Source organism: Desarmillaria tabescens (genome assembly GCF_030435595.1).
Source record: "Desarmillaria tabescens strain CCBAS 213 chromosome Unknown EV420scaffold_1, whole genome shotgun sequence".
NCBI lineage: Eukaryota > Fungi > Basidiomycota > Agaricomycetes > Agaricales > Physalacriaceae > Desarmillaria > Desarmillaria tabescens.
Genome location: NW_026848300.1, coordinates 4,003,032 through 4,021,465, shown reverse-complemented (window position 1 = coordinate 4,021,465; position 18,434 = coordinate 4,003,032). Strand labels below are relative to the sequence as shown.

Here is an 18,434-nt window from a genome sequence, read left to right as displayed (position 1 = left end):
GTTGGAATCAGGGAAGCTTGTTACTATCAGCAAGATGATCGTCAATAGCGATGCAAGCTGGAGGGCGAGTACGAAAGGTTTCGTGTTGGGATACGTGGTTCCTAAACAAGACGGGGGTATAACGTATACAGGGCGACTAGCAGACTTGCTAGCAACACTGCCGATATTCCGAGTCCGATTAGGAGGAAGGTTAAGTATACAGTCAAGAAGACTGCAAGGAGTAGGTTGTCGTAGAAGATGAATCCAAAAATCAAGTCGAACACGAGCAACAGGAGGAGTAGTCGGAATGGGATTACCCAAAGGACTACTGCAACGATGAAGTGTATCGGCTGAATCTTGAAAGTGAGTGCCTTTCCGTCGGTCCACTCGCTATGCGTTGACAAGCACCGGGTTGTCCACACGAACGCAGGCGATGACCTCCTCTGGTCAAGCAAGGGTAATTTCTCGAAGATGGTTGGGCAGCGCTCTTTCTGGAAGTGACGCTGAGCAACGTAAAGCGAGCTTCGGCTAAATGTAAGCCACTAACTCTATCGACTTAGATGTGTTAGGGTCGCTACTCGCACTTCGGTAGGCGACGATCCAACAGATCAAAGGCAACGAAAGTCGATGGGACAGATAGTCACGAAGAACGGAGTTCAAGTTAGGTAGAATAAACCTTAGCCGAAGCTGGGGTTTAGACCAGCTGAGGCTCTACTTAAATACACGTTGCGTAGGCTAAAGATAGTGCCGCAGCAACGTCCGATCGAAATCGCAGCATAAAGTAAGCGTGAATACGTAAGAAAAGAAAAAGAAAAGAAAAAGAAAAGAATAACCGTAACACTGTGGCAGAGACATGATGCATTTGGATCTATACCAGGTGCTCCATTGGCTGCACGATGTCTTCAAGTACAGTTACCATGCTCATCCTCACAAGGGGGTTGCGGGCCGTCAGCCTGGCACATCCGGTTGGTCGGTTGGTCGGCCAAAAAGGTCACTAAAAATAATTTGCCATACCAACCAAAATAGCATATGGGCATCCCATATTCGATGATAACTCCCAATTTACATCCCAAATGACCAAAAGCAGCTCCAGAACCCGAGATACACTGGATTCCATTCTGCCATTTATTGGCACAGCGATTAGTCAGGTGAGTTCGGTCACAAAATATTTTCTTCCGACCATCTGCCACTTTTATGTCGGGTTTTGTCTCCTGGCTTTGCCTACATATAGGCATGAGATGATGTATATATTCAGTATCTGATTGTCAGGGATAAATATTAGGAGCAGCCAGGTCCTGCAGCACTTGATAAAGTATGACGAGGGAAAATATCATGTAGAGACCAAGGTAGAGACACGCAAAAGGACAACGGCCGAAAATCTCAAGTGATATGTAAGCTGTATTAGTCACAGAATCTATCCTTTATGGGTATGTTATTCCCATGCGGTGGGTCGGTGGGTCGGTGGAGGGCTTAAAAATAATATCGACCCGATATGATTTTCTTAACTTTTACTACCCCCTTGCATCCTCATGATGACGACGATTATTGTACGTCCAGGCTGCAACACGAAAATTGGAGGCGAAGAGCAAATAACTTGTCCTTTCCTACCTCGAATAATAGCCTTCCACCTGCTTGGGCGGAAATGTTTCTGGGAGGCACGAAGATCAGGAGGGCTTGAGTTTTCGAGCATCAACGTTTCCCGCCTGCATCCCTTTCGACAATCTTTTTCGGATACTTTTGTTTTTGCGTTATAGCCAATGAACGGCTAGATGGACGAGCGAATGCCTTCCTGACCAGATAAATTCGGTGCCACCAACACAGACCAATCCGCTTCCTTCACATTTCGCAACTTGAAAATCTGGAAGAATGGAATAGTTTTCATGTTGTTTTGTCTCAACTGCATAAAGTTCAGTATGCGGTGGAGGAAACGTATCAGCTCATGGTTCAGTATGTGTCTTCTTCAATGCGCTCTTTTGCCTTCCTCATAAGTCATATTTGTTCAGCTCTAGATCTTCGAAGGGGGCAGGGAGAAGGGGTTGACATATGGAGCGCTGTGCTGCATCTCATTCCTTTCTTTAGCCACTGCCAATGATTCCCGGTATACGAATATCTGCGTCACCATGCACTCGTCACCCTGAAAAGTGCCAAGACCCTCTGGTGGACACATTCCAACATGTCCTACTGAATAACACTCGCTTTCCGAAGATGCATGGCAACCCCTGATTCAAGGAGGAAGCTGATGAGCGAGCAGAAAGATGACAAACTGTGAAGACAATTCGGGCATTGAAAATGCATTATTGTACGTTGCGAACGACCTGGACACCACAATTCATGCTTATGACACCGTCCTCTCACAGCATATGGTACTAGTCATGGCATGAGATATAACCGGGCTCATCCCAGATGCTTCGCCAGCGGGATGGCTTCTCCAAACAAGTACGGCGTCCACCGTCGTTACAATAACGCTTCTAACTGAAAAGCAAAAACTCGTGGCGAAGAACTAATTAACTAGTCCTCTCAGCTCGAGTTATACTTTGTCAGCTTTGTCGCCTCGGTCTACGTTTCAAGGAGGAGAGCTTCATGGTGCTTGTCCCATTTCAGTCAGTTTTTATACAACTGCGCATTTCTTCCTTTTCTGACCATGTCCCAAGTCTAGCCATGACTGACCGTCCCTGCGGTCTTGGTGAGGATGAGTAGATGCATAGATGAAGGGACGGGAATGATCCTCACATCTACAAGGGTACGATGATTCAACCATTATATGTTCCTTGATAGTCTAGCAGTTTTCTCATGAGCTTAGACCCTAAGTCTGGCACTGACTTTTTTTTTTTGCCACGGTATGCTATCGGTATTCGGTGTAACAAAAAGGATCGAAATTCAGATTCCTACTGGACCGTCTCGTTTTTTCCTCGTCGGGCTGCATCGCTGTTAGTATATTCGTGGTAGTCTGATGGTTACAAGACCTGGGTTTGAGTCCCGATCGGAGAATCTTTGGCTTCACTTTCTCTCATTTTTCTGACTACATCCAGTTCTGAGTCCTGTGTATACAGGTCTCGGTCTTATGCAGTCCTGAGGGTTTCGGTGGCGGTGCATTTTCATTACCTCCGAGGTTTCCCCGTGTACATACGTCATCTTATTTCGGCAATATCGGCATAATTCGGCATGATCCAGCATTCATCATTCTTTGGGCTTTGATGCCCTTTTCGAGTCCGCTTCTGCTATCTGCCCATGTTTCAATAGTTGTTCGTCTTTTCCTGAACATCTTGTGTCGCCCAACCACTATTTGTATTATCATGTTTTAAAACCTACGACTTTGACTCTTAGTACCCGACCTTAACACACGACTCAGCCGCTACCAACTCAGCCAAGTTCATCGCTGTTGCACAAAATGGCGGTCCCTCGATACGGCAGAGGTCAAACGCAAGCCCGAAACGAATGACAAGTCGAGTTCAACGAGGACACCCAGGCCCACTATCTCTGAGTATGCCAGCGAGTTCAAGAGCTACCGTGGGCGCAAACGCGTCCTTCTCTGCAGGTGGCATACTAAGCTTCGCGTTAACCGATTCTATATTATAGCCTAGGTTTAGCCGAGCTGATATAGCGAAGTGTTTCTTGCTAGGAAGCGGGAGACGGGGGAAATCTGTGGCTTGAAAAAGATGAAAAAGAAGATGTTCAAGATGCATGATTGATGAGGTGCGTTCGTCGCCATTCGATATGAGACTTACTTCTTCTAGATCTGCTGTTTTTTCGTTGAACGCAATACTTGGACCGCAACCAAAACAGAGTCCATCAAACCCTTCCTTCCGATAGAAGTAACTCGTCATGGTATGGCCACAAGCGTTGGAGACACGTCTGAACGGACTTTCAAAAGCCTCTATCTCTGAGATCTGAGGTGTCCTAATTTGCTAAAGTATGTGTATGTTGTTAAAATCTTTTATCTCTGTACAAGCTCAGTAGTTCACTAGATTCATCACGCAGGCTCAAGGTTAACATGGGAACTTAACTCGACACTTGACCCTGGCCTTTTCTCACTGGAGGTATAGCCCGAAATTTTTGACGTGCGTGTACCGATAACTTAATGTAACTTCCTTTTACTGGAACTTGCGCTCAGCATGCACTGACCGGCCAAGATCTTCTCGTACAAGCTCGCACCGGAACCAGTAAATTATCATCCCTGTTCTTGCGAACCTACATTAACGTGTAACAAGGAAAACCTTAGCCTTCTTCCTTCCTGTCATCGAAACTTTATCAAAGAGCAAGACTCAGAAAGGAGTTTCGGTCTTGGTGTGCTCGCCGACTCGGGAAGTGGCAATTCAGGTGCGTATTCATCTATTTGTGTTGGTACAGGACATCTAGAGCTTAAAATTTCTTCCTTTTGCCCATCTTATATTGCTAGGGAGGCAGAGACTCTTGCAAGCCCTCACAGTTTGAAAATCTTCATCATGACGAGTCTTGCTTCTGGCAGCTCGTATCCCTCTGGAACCTCACTCGCGAGAGGAATAACTTCTCTCACTCCCCCGCAACAAGTAAGTGGTAACTGTATTCTGTGACTTTGCTCCTCATATATACCAGCTCCTAGGCAGAGCTTGCCAAGTTCAATGGCCAGGGTTGTGATATCGTCATAGCGACGCCTGGTCGTCCGGCTGACCACTTGGAAAATCATGGTTTCAATCAGCATCTCTCCCTTAAGGATTATATTATGGGCAAAGTCGATTAGTTGTTGGACGCTTGCTTCAAGTCACAATTGGATCAAATTCAAAAGTACCTGCCTAAGGCACCCAGACAAACTCTTCACTTCTCCGCCACGATCAGTAGGGACGTTCAACAGGTTAGTCAGCCGTGTCTTTGCTCGACGACGCCGCGATACTCAAGCTCATCTAGATTTCCAAGAAACAACTAAGAGAAGGTTTCCAATACGTCAACACAATTCACGAGGATAAACGGCCTAGTCACGAGCATTGTACATTCTAATCAGTGGATTCTCTACCTTGTATTGTTCACACGCTGTGATTCCTGCAGTCGAGCGATCCCATATAATCACTCCCTTCCCGCAGTACCTTGTAACTCTGCTTTGTTTAATTAAAGAAGATCAAGATATGCACAAAGGCTTATCGAAACAAGTCATCTTTTTCCCTACAGCCCGCCACGTTGATGCCGCGTTCCACGCACTGTCAAATATCAAAGGTCCCTCAACGCTCGCTTTAATGCACTCCCGGTTGTCCCAAAAAGCGCGTGAGCGCAGCTCTGACAAGTTCCGGGCTGAGAGCAGCGCAATTCTGCTTTTGAATTACACTCTCACGCAAACATCAATGTCATGTATCTCCGGCCTCGTGGTCAATCAAGTTTTGGACATCACGACCGGTGAGAAAGGGACAATGATCTCATTGAAGCAAGCCTAGGTGCTTTCCGCTCACACAGGACTCGGATATGCCATGCTCCGCGATGGCCCACCACTTCATAATTGACATGAGCATCGCACCACCTCCCACTCGCCTAGGAGGCAATGCATATGGCACACTGCAATGTTCTCAATGACGCCATGGACCATTTCATTGTCATCGAGTCGGATATCTCATCCTTTCCATTCGGCATCCTCTTCCAGGGTATTGTGGTTCTTTGCTTCATGACCAACACATGGAAAATACGACTAGACGGATGAGCGAAGGCCTTCCTTCCTGTTCCATCTCTTGCAGATCGGGCAGAGTGGAGTCGCCACCATGGCATTTTAGTATTTAGCTCGACTGCACCAAGTTCGGTATGCGATGGAGGAAGCGTTTCCGCCCGTAGCTTGGTATGTGGTTTCTTCAGCCCGCTCCTTTTTTCCTTCACTTAATATAAAATAGCCTCCCAGATTTTGATGGCCAGGAGGGAGGAAGAGGAAGAGCGGGGAGAAAGAGGAACGGGTATTTGAAGAAGTCGACCCGGCGGTGGCATTCCAACCTTTCCTACCAGCTCTCCCGAGTTACCTGGAAGCCCTCGATTCAGAGAGGTATCAGGCAGTGATCCGGGCGTTGACGATATACTGCTGTATGTGACGAATGACCCAGATACCGGGATTAATGCTCGTGATGTTGTTCTCTCGTCGCGCATGGCGCACTCCTAGTCTCAGTCAAAGCATGAACATGAGATGTCACCAGCCAGACGGCTTCTTCAAGTGCAAGTACGTCGTCCATCCTGGCGACTGTGACGCGTTCGAACCTAAAGTTTGTTCGCAGGACAACCTCATATCCATCCTTGTATGCGACTGAAGAATTGCCCATGGATGGATCCTCCTGGTCAGTTGTCATATAAACGCGTACTTTCTTCCTTACTGGCTGTGTTCAGAGTCCAGCCACGTCACGCTCCCGGTGCAAACAGTTGTTGCGGGCAGGTGGAGGTCGAAGAATCCATCGTGGTCCGCAATCCTTGTCGGCTGTTGAGTCGTCTTACTATTAGTATATTCGTGTTGTGCTTTCTGGTAGTCTCGTGGTATCAACCTGGCCATAAGACCTGGGTTCGAGTCCCAATCAGGAGATGCAATGATTACGGTGAGGTATTTTTCATTTTGATTGTATTTGTGAGCGCTGTTGTTGCATCCTTGTAACTTGTTATTGTTAGGATAGTAAAGACCTAGTTTCTCATGACACCCGGATTCACTCGTTCGAGTATCGGTCAATGTAGACTGTGTTTGTCCCCTGGTAGTCTAGTGGTGTCGTGCTAACACTGGGTTCGAGTCCCAGCCAGAGACGTCGGAAATGGAAAAAGTAAGATTTTTGACTGGGAATGTTCCATCGTGCTGTTATTTTTGAACCGAGGTGCGTAGGAGGGTTGTGTGGGCTTGATGCTATTTTATTCATACCCGGATCCTACTATGAAGAGACAGAATTGGTGTCAAGATTAATCGCTAGCTGCGGGGAAATTCGTGAAGCTGTATCGTTTCTCCCATATTATATGGAAATTGTTAGTCTCTCCACAGTTAGTTAGAAGAGTTGTTAAAATCCTGGGCTGCCTGATCAGGGATTTAATGCTTATGGTTCAAGTTTGTATATGAGCTCCGAGGGCTAGCGCGGTTTGCTTCACACAATGTTGGAGGGAAAATACATCAGATAGGTAACTATGCATTTACAATGGCGTAATCAAAATCCTAAGGTCGTACGACGTCCAGTAAGTATGCATACACCCAATCGTGAGGGAGACGCGGTCGGGAGATGGAAAGCACTCGTACGACGTGTTTCCTGGATCAGCATCATACGGGGGAGTGTACGGTCTCGTTCACATCGGAGTGCAGTTTCCATAGGTACTGCTCGCTGCCTTGGGGTTCGTCTAGTGGAGATTCTGGGGAGTGGACCACTATAGCAAAGTCACTGCGACAAGGACATAAGTCGTGGAGTCAGAAAATGAAACATGGCGCTCACCTGCGGATATCCCACTCGTATGAGTCAGGACGGCGTATGGGCAGTTCTCATTTCGTGCCTTCAGACGTCAAAGGTCCATGATTCCTTCTTTGATGGTCTGCCCGAGCCCGGTAATCCTGTATGTAAGTGTGATGGAAGTCGACAAAGGATTTTTGAGATCACAGACTTCGCAGACGAGGATGGCCATGATGGCGAGAAGAAGATGGGACATCCATGATCCAAATCGGGCGACGCGTCACTGTTGTTCCAAATCACGTGGCGCGTGCGACTGCCGTTTAGAACTTTTCTGAAGCCAGTTAATTTTTCGCCGGTCCGACTTCCGACGTTCAAATTAACGCTCAAGACGAAACCCAGTTGGGCCTGTCAGCATATGCATATCTACTATCAGGAAACAGGTATGGTAAGGGATGGAACAAGGCGGTGGAAACGAGACCTGCAGGCCGTCAGCGGTCTGGTGCGTGACTTTGCTGTTGCTTCCTTTCGCTTTTCTCAACCACAAAGCTCTTAAGTGCGCACAGTGATCCCCTTCCCGCCCGGGGTCTGTCCCGATTCGACGTCCCTTTCCGGCACTCGGGTTTTTGCTTTGTTCTTACGACAAGGTGCACACTATAGTTCGAGCAGAGCAAGGAGCACGTTCGCATGATGGCACGGAGGCTTTGTCCCTTGTGAGTGACTTTGCTGCACTTCATTCCTTTATACTGATGTTGGTTGTAGACCAAAAGGGACTTGAGAATGGCTCCGTTCGCCCTGTGCTGATAATGGTCGTTACGCTCAGAGTCTATCCAGCTACCAAATCTTTGCTCCTCATTATCTTGGCCCGCCCAAGGTACGAATCGAGTCTTCTCTCGTTCGAGGGCATTGAAAAAATTCAGATTCGTGGACACCGGTGCGATAGGTCTTTCTTTCGGCATGTTTCCGAAGTCATTCCAATTATGTTTTCCCATCTCCCCCCAGACAGAGTATTTTTTCGGTGAGTTCAACTTGTAATTCTGGCGTCGCAACGAAATCCTTCATTGATCATTAGTCTAGTTGCTATTCATCCCTACACAGGTGGCAAGCTCATACCAAAGGCGAGCGAGAGTTTGGGGAGAGTAGTGACACGCTCTGGTGATGGTCTCTGGTAGTGCATGGGTTAGTACGCGCACCTGAAATGAATCTTTCCCTGTTCTTCTTCATAGGTTCGACTCCCGGCCAGTGACGTGTATAGACCGCTTTGTCTTTTTTTGTTCATTTCCTGACGTCAATGTTTATGATGGACCAATCCCGGTCTACCTTTTTCATGGGGAAGAGGGGGAAGAGTGTGATGACTGATCTACTTCCCAATTCCCCGCACTTACACGAGAAATAGTCATAGTTTTATTCGACTAGTTTCTCTGAGTTTAAATTACTGTGGGACGGGAGTGGCTGAAATCTGGGGACATGCGATGTTCACTTGCTTATACTTCATTTAGCGCTGTGGTTTCGTCGATGGCCGTAATTACCGGTGATTCGAGGTCACTCCATAGGATTTGAGCTCAGATTAGCAACCGCGATCAAGTAGAAAATTCTTAGCGCTGACGCGTCTGTCTCAGTGCCGGTGGCATCCTTGATCGGATATTGGTTCCAGAAGCCTTCGAAATCAGAAAAATCTAAAAGGATTCTCTATATTTGGAAGGGAAAACGAGTCTTCTTTTCAGGGACCCATTGAAGATCGGCGGACATGGCGCAATGACATGAGTCAAGACACTATATATGATATTATCAATTGAGTTGTGACAGTGGAGGCGCAGACACGAGGCCGGTTTTGCGGAGCTTTAGCATATTTGGGATGCAAAAAGTTCCGTAGGATAAATAGTCGACGGAAATGGTCCATGGTACTATAAAGGTCTCTCATTACACTACCTCATTTTCTTAACGGATAGGCCACAGCTCCGCTCGCGACATGTCATTCAGCACTTTCGAATACCCCCAAGTTCTTTATGCTGGCTTCCAAGATGATAGGTATGTATCCTTTCTAGTCCATGCATCATACCTAAAGCCATGGCCTAATGGTATCACGCTACCCGAGGTTGGAGTCATTGGGTCTGGGGGGGGGGATTTAAACCGAATCAGAGATAAATAGAATAAACCGGGTGAGAAGAATGATACGACCGTCTCCCACACTAGCCGCGTCTCCGTTATTTCTCAGTCAAAGCCGAGTAATATCCTTCTTTACAAGAGCAAGGCTTCCCATTTTGTCGCGCTGTTGCCACACGAATCGCTCGCTGTATTGGAGGCTTGGAGACACATTAAGCGGAGATTCGGAGGCGAAGACAAAGTCGGACATAAGATATAGATTTAGGAAAGCCAATATGGTAATTACTGGACGATATCGCTCTGATACGGATCAGGACAGACATATGGGCAATTCTCGTCTCATGCGACGAGTCTGAAGATGAAGAATTGAATGGCGCGTCGGTGGTGTGTTGAATCACGTGGTGCGTGCGACTGCCGTTTGTGAACTTTTTCAAATTCCGAAGCGGCGACCGATACACTCATACAGACTGGATGTTGTTCTTTGTCGCTGCTCCAATTTGCACGGATGCAGCTCCGAGCGTTCAAACGTTCAAACTTCCTGTTTCTACCACGACACCACATTCGCGAATTGATTTCAAGTCATTTTTCTCCCCAGCCATATGCAGGTGCAAAAATTGGGATGATTTGACGGCTTGCGTTTCAACCCACAGACTGGAAGGCCTCGGTGTGTTCTTCTGCTCTCTCTTATGGCAGTTCCTTATAGAACTACCTTTGAACAGCCCGGACAATTTCGAGGCCCCCTGACGGTCAGCTTGTCCTAACGGGTAGGAAGGAGGGAAAGAAAGTGGAGGAGCAGGGAGAAAGACGGCGAACTGAAGCAATCCGGACTCGGATGGTATGAATGTTACACTGCGGTATGTGACAAACGATCCAGATATCGCAATTTATGCTCATATATACATATCCCACCGCACATGCAGCCAAGGCATGAAATATCGCCCGATTCGTACCAGGTGCTTCGTTGGATTCGTTGGATGGAAGCTTCAAATACAATTGCCACGCCTATCTTCGAGTCACAGATATCTACTATTCGGAACAGGTCTGGTAGCGAGCAGAATGGAACGTTGAAAACGAGACTTGCAAGCATGAGAGAGCTGGTGTGTGACTCTGCCTTTGCCGTCTTTCACTTTTCTGACTATATTCAGCGATTGACTACTACAGTTTGACAACACCTTTTCATGTACAAACTTCGTTCGGGACCTATATCTCAGGCTTGCGCTCCCACTATTTCCCGCTCTTCTACCAGGTGACGGTACACTGCACCACGAAGGTCTAAAACGACCCCTTGAATCATCTCATCTTCATCTAACTGGCAGCGCGCTGCACCTTTTTCACTTCATCCTTCCCATTCGACATAAATTCTCAGCACCGGGCTTTTGCCTCGCGACCAGCGAACGCCTCACTGAGCCACTAAAGAATGCGAGGACAAACTTTCTTCCTTCCTTCCTGTTTCTATCACGGCATCGAGCTTGCGAGTACACAGAATTGATTCCAAGTAATTTTCTCGCACGCACGAAAACTGGTATGCTTCGGCGGCACGCGTTTGAGCCCATAGCAAGATGAGAGCTCGGTGTTGTCTTTCGCTCGCTTTTGTCGCGTTCAGCTCCTGCATCTCTGAAGCCGCGTAGAAGGGGCGAGCGAGCGAGCGGCAAGAAAGACATCAAGGCGACGTCCAAACGGAGACGATTCGGATTTAGGTAGCATAGATGACACACTGCGGTATGTACCGAACGGGCTGAATACCGTCACTCATGCTCATCCTATTGCTTTTCTACAGTCGAGGGGTGTGATATCAGCGGATTCATGCTGGGTGCTCCGCTGATCGTATGGCTTCTTCAAATACAAGTACCACACTCGACGACGACCGTTGTTGCGTGTCCAGCCTGCAAGACGAAAACTGGATGCGAAGAAGGAATGAGTTGACTTTTCCCACCTCGAATAGTAGCCTTCCGTCCGCTTGGGCGGAAATTTTTTGAGGGGCGCGAGGGTTAAGAGGGCTTGCCTTGTCGAACATCAACGTTTCCCGCCCGCCTAGGACGTGATGGCGACTTGATCATCCGACGCGCTTTCCTTCAATCTATGAACTGCTTTTGTCACGTTGCCGGCAGTTCAGTCCTCCCGTTCACCATCCTGTTTGAGGGTACTTTGGTCTTTGCTTTATGGCCAATGCACGGCTAGGCAGACGAGCGAATGCCTTCCTGACCGGACAAATTCAGTGACCGCCAACCAGGAGGATGATAGACCAGCCAAATTCCTTCTCGTTTCAAAGCTTACTATCATGTCGTTTTGCATCGACTGCACAAAGTTCAGTATGCCGCGGAGGAAACATTTCAGCCCGTGGTCCGGTACGTATTTTCTTCAATGCGATCTTTTTGCCTTCCTTATATGTCATATTTCTTCAGTTCTAGAGATCAGAGGAGGGGTTAGCGTATGCAACTCTGTGCTGCGTCTCATTCTTTTCCTAAGCAGCCGCCAAGGTTGCATGCCAGACGCTCTTCTATCTGGACGGCTTCTCCAGACACAGATGCGACGACTATCATCGTTACAATGAGACGTCCAGCGCTAAAGGACAAAAGTTAGCGGGGAAGAACAAAATTACTTGTCCTCTCTCAGCTCGAGTTATAGTTTTTCAGTCATTTCGTCCCGGTCTAGAGGAGAGCTTCATGGCGCTTGACTTTTTGCTATTCCCATCCCAGTCAGTTTTCGTACAACTGCGTATTTCGACCTTTTCTGACTGTGTTCAAAGTCCAGCCACGACAGACTGTCTCTGCGGTCCCGTTTGCGAGATGACCAGATGCTTCTAGTGGGTAGATGAAGCTGACAGTGAGGGAAATCATTCTGACAGCTACAAGATTATGATGATTGAAATGGATGGTGTTCCTTGATAGTCCAGTGGTTATCTCGTGAATTTATGATATGGATGTCGTCTAGTTTTTGGCCAGGGTATGCTATCGGTGCAACGAAAAGGATCGCAATCCAGATTCGTGCACTGGACCGTTTCGTTTTTTGGTCGTCGGACATCGGGTTGCCTTGTTATCAGTATATTCGTGGTGTTGATTGTCCTTCTGGTAGTTTGATGGCCACAGGACCTGAGTTCGAGTCCCGATCGGAGAACGTGATAAAATGAGAAGAGATTTTGATTGCGATTGGGTTCATTGGAGTCGTTATTATTATTTGGGATCTGTTTACTTTGCTGGTGCTGGTGCTGGTGCTTGGCAGTTTCTCGTGATACCTGAATTCATTATTCAGTGCAGTCAGGTTGGGGACCTGGTGTCCTGGTAGTCTACTTAGTAGCATATCATGTGTGTGCTAGGTTCGAGTCCCGACCAGAGATGTTAGATAAGAGTAGCGGGGACTTTTTGACTGGGATTTGTTCTCTCATGCCATTAAGGATGTGCGACGGTTTTAACACTTGCTCAAGGGTAGGGTTACGGCAAACATAACTTGAAGCAATAAATTACCCTTGGCCAAATGGTCATGCGAAACATTGGTACAATTTCCTTCTACATCAAAAATACGGAAAATACTAGTTGAAAGGTTCTCCAACGCCTCAGGGGACAACGAACTCATCTTCCCTCATTGTGTCGCATCGAAAATGGGATAAAGTATCAGCATAAGTATAGAATTATATGTAAGTAGATCTAGTAGCACAAATCGAGAGAAGAGTACGAAGCTCTTGCTCGCTGTGAAGAAAAGACTACATCACTTAAGTAAAGAAATACTAGTATGGGATAGCAAAAGGCAACCGGTGGACAGGTATAAGATAAAACGGCAGCTCAAATGCGTAAAGACATCAAGGTCTCTCGTCAACGTTTACTCGCTTCTGCTGGGCCTTCGGCCTCCAGCTGTCGCAGAGCCTTGGCTAGTGGTAGTGATATGTCCCCCGCTCCCGGTTCCATTGCCAGACGATCCTCCTTGACTCTCTCCACTTCCTGCAGAGCCTTGGCCATTGGTATTCCCTTTGCCACGAGGGATGTATCTGTGGTGCGTCGTATCATCTTTCTCTCTTCGGACAGTATAGAACTCACTCACCCTTGGCCAGAGTTAGATAAACTTGTAGAAATTTAGTCAGGGAAAAGCATATATGAATAGGGTGCGAACCTGGACAGTTCCCTGTGAACGCCGTTGAGAGCATTGGTATGTAAATAAGACATTTGAACGAGTCAGTACACACCGAGCACCTGGGAGGCCAAGGAGGTGTTTGAAAATGTTGAATTGCATATTATGAGCGAGGTCGAGGCGCGTTAGTTAAGAAAGAAAGAAGTAGCGTAGTGAAGAAATACCCACCTCATACGTCGTCTTTTATACCATAGCATATATTGATGTCTATTCCATCTTGGGTATGCTACAAGTCGGCTGTCATCTTCCTACATACCACCGACGTTTCAGTGTACGCTATACATCATAAGCGCGTCAGAATTCCCTGAAATCAAAGAACAGCGTACCGTAAATCCCAGTATGTAGACTATCCATCACCGCGCAGCGGGCTGATAGCACTGAAACCAGCAATGACCCACCATTCCATGCGTCATGAGCACGAACAAGCGATGGCGTCATGTGCACCAGAGTACAGAGGGGGCCAGCCAAGAAAATGCAAAGAAAACTTAATACATCGATGAGAGGGATCCCAGTATGCAATCCTCCGTGATGATAGGCAGGGCAGGATCGCCGGTATGCCTTACCAAGGTAACATCGGAGCACTATTTTTGGATCACGTCTATTTCTGAGTCGTTAAAGCTTGCTGAACAGGACATGATCCCGAGGACATAGCCAGCCAGAAAATAGTCCGGTAGACCTCTAAAGAGGGAATAATAGGAACGATGACTTCCTACAGGATGAAACAGCATGAACAAAGGTAGACGCGCTAGTCGTTGCGAAGCTCAGTCGGGGGACCGAACGATCACCGTACCGAGTGCCTGCGTCGAAACGTGCGTCTTTGGCTCAATTCTTCAGGAGTCAAGGTGTCCAAGGAATGCTATAACTGCTCGAGAGGTATGAGGCTTAGCGTATCAGAAACAGCATTCGTGCCCTTAGGAGGAGAAGCTGAAAGTGGTGATGGTAAAACTGTTCAACCGGACCAAGATCAAGTTCGACGATACAAAGATAGTCCGAAGTCCAGACTTAGGGGCCGATCGCCGTCCTGTGCCTGCCGGAGTTAGCCGAAGCTCACTCCTTTCAACCTTCATCTCAACGCTCGACAACCGCCCAACCGTCTTTCCCTCGAATATCGGCAGGATTCGCCTCTCCGTCTTTTAGACGAAGGTCTGAGTCGTAGTGGTAAATTCGAGGTGTTCTTATTGGCAATAAGGTATGTCCCCGATTCTTACTCCTGATTAGCGCTGACAACAGTCAAAGAAACAGTTACCAGGATAATCGAGAAGGATCCCGTTTGACCGAGATTCTAGGGTGTGATAGGTTTTGTGAGTGGTCTGTTTTCCGACGGCACGACGTTACGACTGACACTACGGGAAGACATGCATTTCGAATTCCAGAGATGATGTACCTAGGCAAATTTGGTCGCCGATAAGGAGAAGGAACAGAACTACGTAGTAACGTCACGGCGAGACGCGAAAGTGAGTTTTTCTGTGACTTTCTGCCATTTCGACCCAATGAAACTACACCAGTAGCACGCTCGGAAGGATTTGTGACGCGATTGCTGTGTAGCATTCCCTTGAAATCTTCAGATTATGCAGCTCCTTGGCCACTGCTCGGCATTACTGGGATGGAAGATGGTCACGATTCTCTTCGAGGCTGGAGACTAAGAAGATTGAATTTTTCAATAATTCCATGGTGCGTTTACCTTCGTATCATTTCAATGTCATGCCCGGCTGACTGGTATACAGGCAATAACCAATGTGATTCTGTTCAAGAACAGCCTATATTTCTGCTCTCATCTCGCACAGTAAAGATGCGTCAAACGTCCGGTATTGCGGTACGCCGGCTCTGGGTTCGAGTGCTGCGCTGGCGTACAACCATCTTCAATTCCAAACAATGTCATTGCCAGCATCCTCGAACTACGACTGACTGCTCACGACTCTCACCACGCCCCTCAAGGATTCCGTCCCCCAGTCTCAGTTCCCTGCTTTCAGCAATGTCTCCAGACATATATACTATTGCAGGACACGATTTCAATTGTCCTGGATCCACAGCAACCCATTCACAATGAATCACCAACTGCACAGGGCCGACCGCCTTTCTGTGGACATTTCATGCGTAAGCTATCGCTCGTATTCACCGGTTTTAAGCCAATCGTGCCTGTCGAGAGATCTATATGGTTCTGTACTCGCCCGGGCATAGAGATGTGGCATAGAATAACGTCGTCCGATGAAAAGGTTTGAGAGGATGTAGTTTTCGGGGGTGCGACACCGTTGGACTTGTTCTATTTTGCAGCACCTGCAGGCTGCGGGAGGGTGCGCAGCGCCCAAGATATTTCCGAGACATAGTGGGATTTGAATCGAAACATTTGAACGCGTCTTGAAGCTTGAGGCCTCGAGGCGGGCCCGAGAACAACTCATCACCTGGTAGATGCTCAAAGACGGACCCAGTCGCTCGTGCAAGTGATGCCTCTTCTGCTTATTACTTCAGCACCGGTTGTAGTCGCTTCTAGATTGTCGTCAAGCTGCTCGTGACCAAAGGAAAGCAGTATTTTTCTGTCGTCCGCTTTCAGAAACGTGGCTGGATGAGGGTCATGGGGTTAAGAGCATATGGGTCATTCTCGTCAAGTCCGAAGCCAAAGATCCATGGGCCTTCTTTGATGATGCGCCCAGGGGGCTTTCGTATGAGGATAGGTCTGGGTGAGATTCGCATACTTCGCAGACGATGACGACGAGAGAAGATGGGAATCGAATGACGCGTCAGCGTTGTGCTGAATCGCGTGGTGCGTGCGACTGCCGTTTCGAACTTTTCCCAGCCCGAAGCTTGCAGTGACACGACGACAAGCCATTTAATTTTCTGTGGGTCCAGCTCCCAGCGTCCGAGATAAAAACCAGTTGGAAGCGATAGTTTCCGACGTTTCCGCGTATCCAAGCTATGCTCTCCAATCACGGATATCTCTTATCAGGAAACAGATCTGGTAGTGGACAGAACGGGGCGTTGGAATGAGACCTGCGATGCGTAGTGCGTGGCCTTGACTCTTCTTTCTCTCATTTTTCTGACTATATTCAGTGATTGTTTAATATAGTTTGACAGCGCCTTTCCACGCACGAACCTCATCTGGGACCTATGAGGATAAAGTGGCAATCAGCCCTTCCTGCTCGTCTAGGAAGTGATGGCACTTTGGTTTTCTGCGTTATGACCAATGGACGGGGGATATAACTAGATGAACGAGCGAACACCTTCCTGACCGGAATCCACAGATGGATTCGGTGTCCGCCAACCAGGAGGGGATTATAGACCGACTGACTTTATGCGGTGGGGGCCATTTGCCCTCGTAGCTCGGTATGCATTTTCTTCAGCCCGCTTTTTTCACCTTCCTCATAAGATCATCTTTGTTCAGCCCTTAAAATAACTCAACCAAAAGGAGCAGGGATCAGGGAACGCCTATCCAACCTCAGCGTTATCGCATTGTTCCCTCTCTTTTCTCACTATACGGCATGTTTTCCCTCAGAGGCCCTCAAAACATCATGCACCGTTCTTCCCCATTCGACGTCTCTTTTCGGACACTCGGGTTTTTGCCTGATGATTGGGACCAGCGCACGCCTTACCGGGCCATTGAAGGATGCAGAGCTACTCTAGGAGCAACTTCCTTCCTGCCTGCCTGTTGCTACCACGGCACCACACGGAAAGGATGTCGTTCTTTTTCGACGGCGCACGGTTCAACCTGTGAGCTGGATGAGAGCTCGGTGTATGTGTTCCTTAGCCCGCTCTTACTGCCTTTGTTCATCAAACTATCTTTGATCAGCCCGAACAACTTTGAAGCTGCAGCCTCACGAACGAGAGGAGGGGAGAAGCAGAACGGGAAGAAAGACGACATCCAGGCGAAGGTGGTATAGATGATGCAGGGTACGTGACGAACTATCTGGATATCGTAATTCATGCTCATATCCCATGGCAGGACATGATGCATTCGGATTCATGCCAGGTGCTCTGTTGGCTACACGGCGTCTTCATATACAGTTATCGTGCTCATCCTCTTAACGACAACGGTTAATGCATGTCCAGCCTGCAGGGTGCAAACTGGAGGCGAAGAGCAAATGACTTGTCCTCTCCCACCTCGAATAATTGCCTTCCAGCTGCTAGGGCGGAAAATTTTTTGGGAGGCGTGAGGACCAGGAGGGCTTGCCTTTCCGAACGTCAGTTTATCCCGCTGGCACAGGACGCGATGACGACATATGATTATCCAGTGCACCTTCCTTCAGTCCATGAACCACCTTGTCGTCGGTTCAGCCTTTCCGTTCAACATCGCTTTGCTCCACGACCAATGCGCGGGAAAATACAGCACAGCAGACGAGCGAATGTTTTCCTGAAGATCAATCCGGTGACCGCCAACCAGGAGGATTATAGACCAGCCAACTTCCTTCTCGTTTTTACGACTCGGTATCATGTCGTTTTGTGTAGACTGTACAAAGTTCAGTATGTGGTGGAGGAAACGTCCAGCTCGTAGTTCGGTATGTGTTTCGTTCGATGCGCTCGTTTTTCCTTCCTTACAAGTCATCTGTTCAGCTTTGAATCTTCGAAAGGATCAAGGAGGAAGGGTTGACGTATGCAACTCTGTGCTGCTTCTTATTCTTTTCCTTAGCAGCCGCCAAGATTGCCTACACCAATATCTGCGTCACCGTGCGCACGTCACCTTGAAAGGTGAAGAGATCCTCCCTCGGATCCAACGTGTCGTACCGAAGAACGCCCACTTTCTGAAGCTGCATGGTGGCCCTCGATTCAGGGCGGGACTGATGAGCGAGCAGAAAGGTGACAAACTATGAAGACGGTTCGAGCATTGACGATATACTGCCAGTATGTGACGAGTGACCAGGACCCCACAATTCATGCTGATTATGTTCTTCTCTCGTA

General features: G+C 47.9%; 4 protein-coding genes across 4 annotated transcripts; 3 read left to right on the top strand and 1 right to left on the bottom strand.

Moving 5' to 3' along the window:
• Positions 1-4,421: 4,421 nt before the first annotated feature.
• EV420DRAFT_1473449 (uncharacterized protein) lies at positions 4,422-4,950 on the top strand (the record flags this gene model as incomplete). Its single annotated transcript, XM_060469137.1, has 4 exons — positions 4,422-4,505; positions 4,559-4,687; positions 4,718-4,807; positions 4,861-4,950. 4 exons carry the CDS (start codon positions 4,422-4,424, stop codon positions 4,948-4,950), a joined length of 393 nt encoding a protein of 130 aa, XP_060340189.1.
• EV420DRAFT_112146 (uncharacterized protein) lies at positions 4,830-5,425 on the top strand. The gene has a single exon (XM_060465921.1). The coding sequence runs from the start codon at positions 5,076-5,078 to the stop codon at positions 5,376-5,378; it is 303 nt and encodes a 100-aa protein (XP_060340188.1). The 5' UTR covers positions 4,830-5,075; the 3' UTR covers positions 5,379-5,425.
• A 7,601-nt stretch (positions 5,426-13,026) lies between these two features.
• Positions 13,027-13,761, bottom strand: EV420DRAFT_1757918 (uncharacterized protein). The gene is made up of 4 exons (XM_060480528.1): positions 13,603-13,761; positions 13,530-13,541; positions 13,461-13,481; positions 13,027-13,407 (listed from the first exon to the last, which is right to left on the bottom strand). The coding sequence occupies exons 1-4, from the start codon at positions 13,647-13,649 to the stop codon at positions 13,242-13,244; spliced, it is 246 nt and encodes an 81-aa protein (XP_060340187.1). The 5' UTR covers positions 13,650-13,761; the 3' UTR covers positions 13,027-13,241.
• A 512-nt stretch (positions 13,762-14,273) lies between these two features.
• Positions 14,274-18,030, top strand: EV420DRAFT_1473447 (uncharacterized protein; the record flags this gene model as incomplete). Its single annotated transcript, XM_060469136.1, has 13 exons — positions 14,274-14,420; positions 14,463-14,582; positions 14,663-14,736; positions 15,122-15,218; positions 15,304-15,360; positions 15,548-15,641; positions 15,819-15,838; positions 16,036-16,222; positions 16,784-16,865; positions 17,035-17,271; positions 17,352-17,429; positions 17,589-17,963; positions 17,985-18,030. 13 exons carry the CDS (start codon positions 14,274-14,276, stop codon positions 18,028-18,030), a joined length of 1,614 nt encoding a protein of 537 aa, XP_060340186.1.
• Between the last annotated feature and the right edge of the window lie 404 nt (positions 18,031-18,434).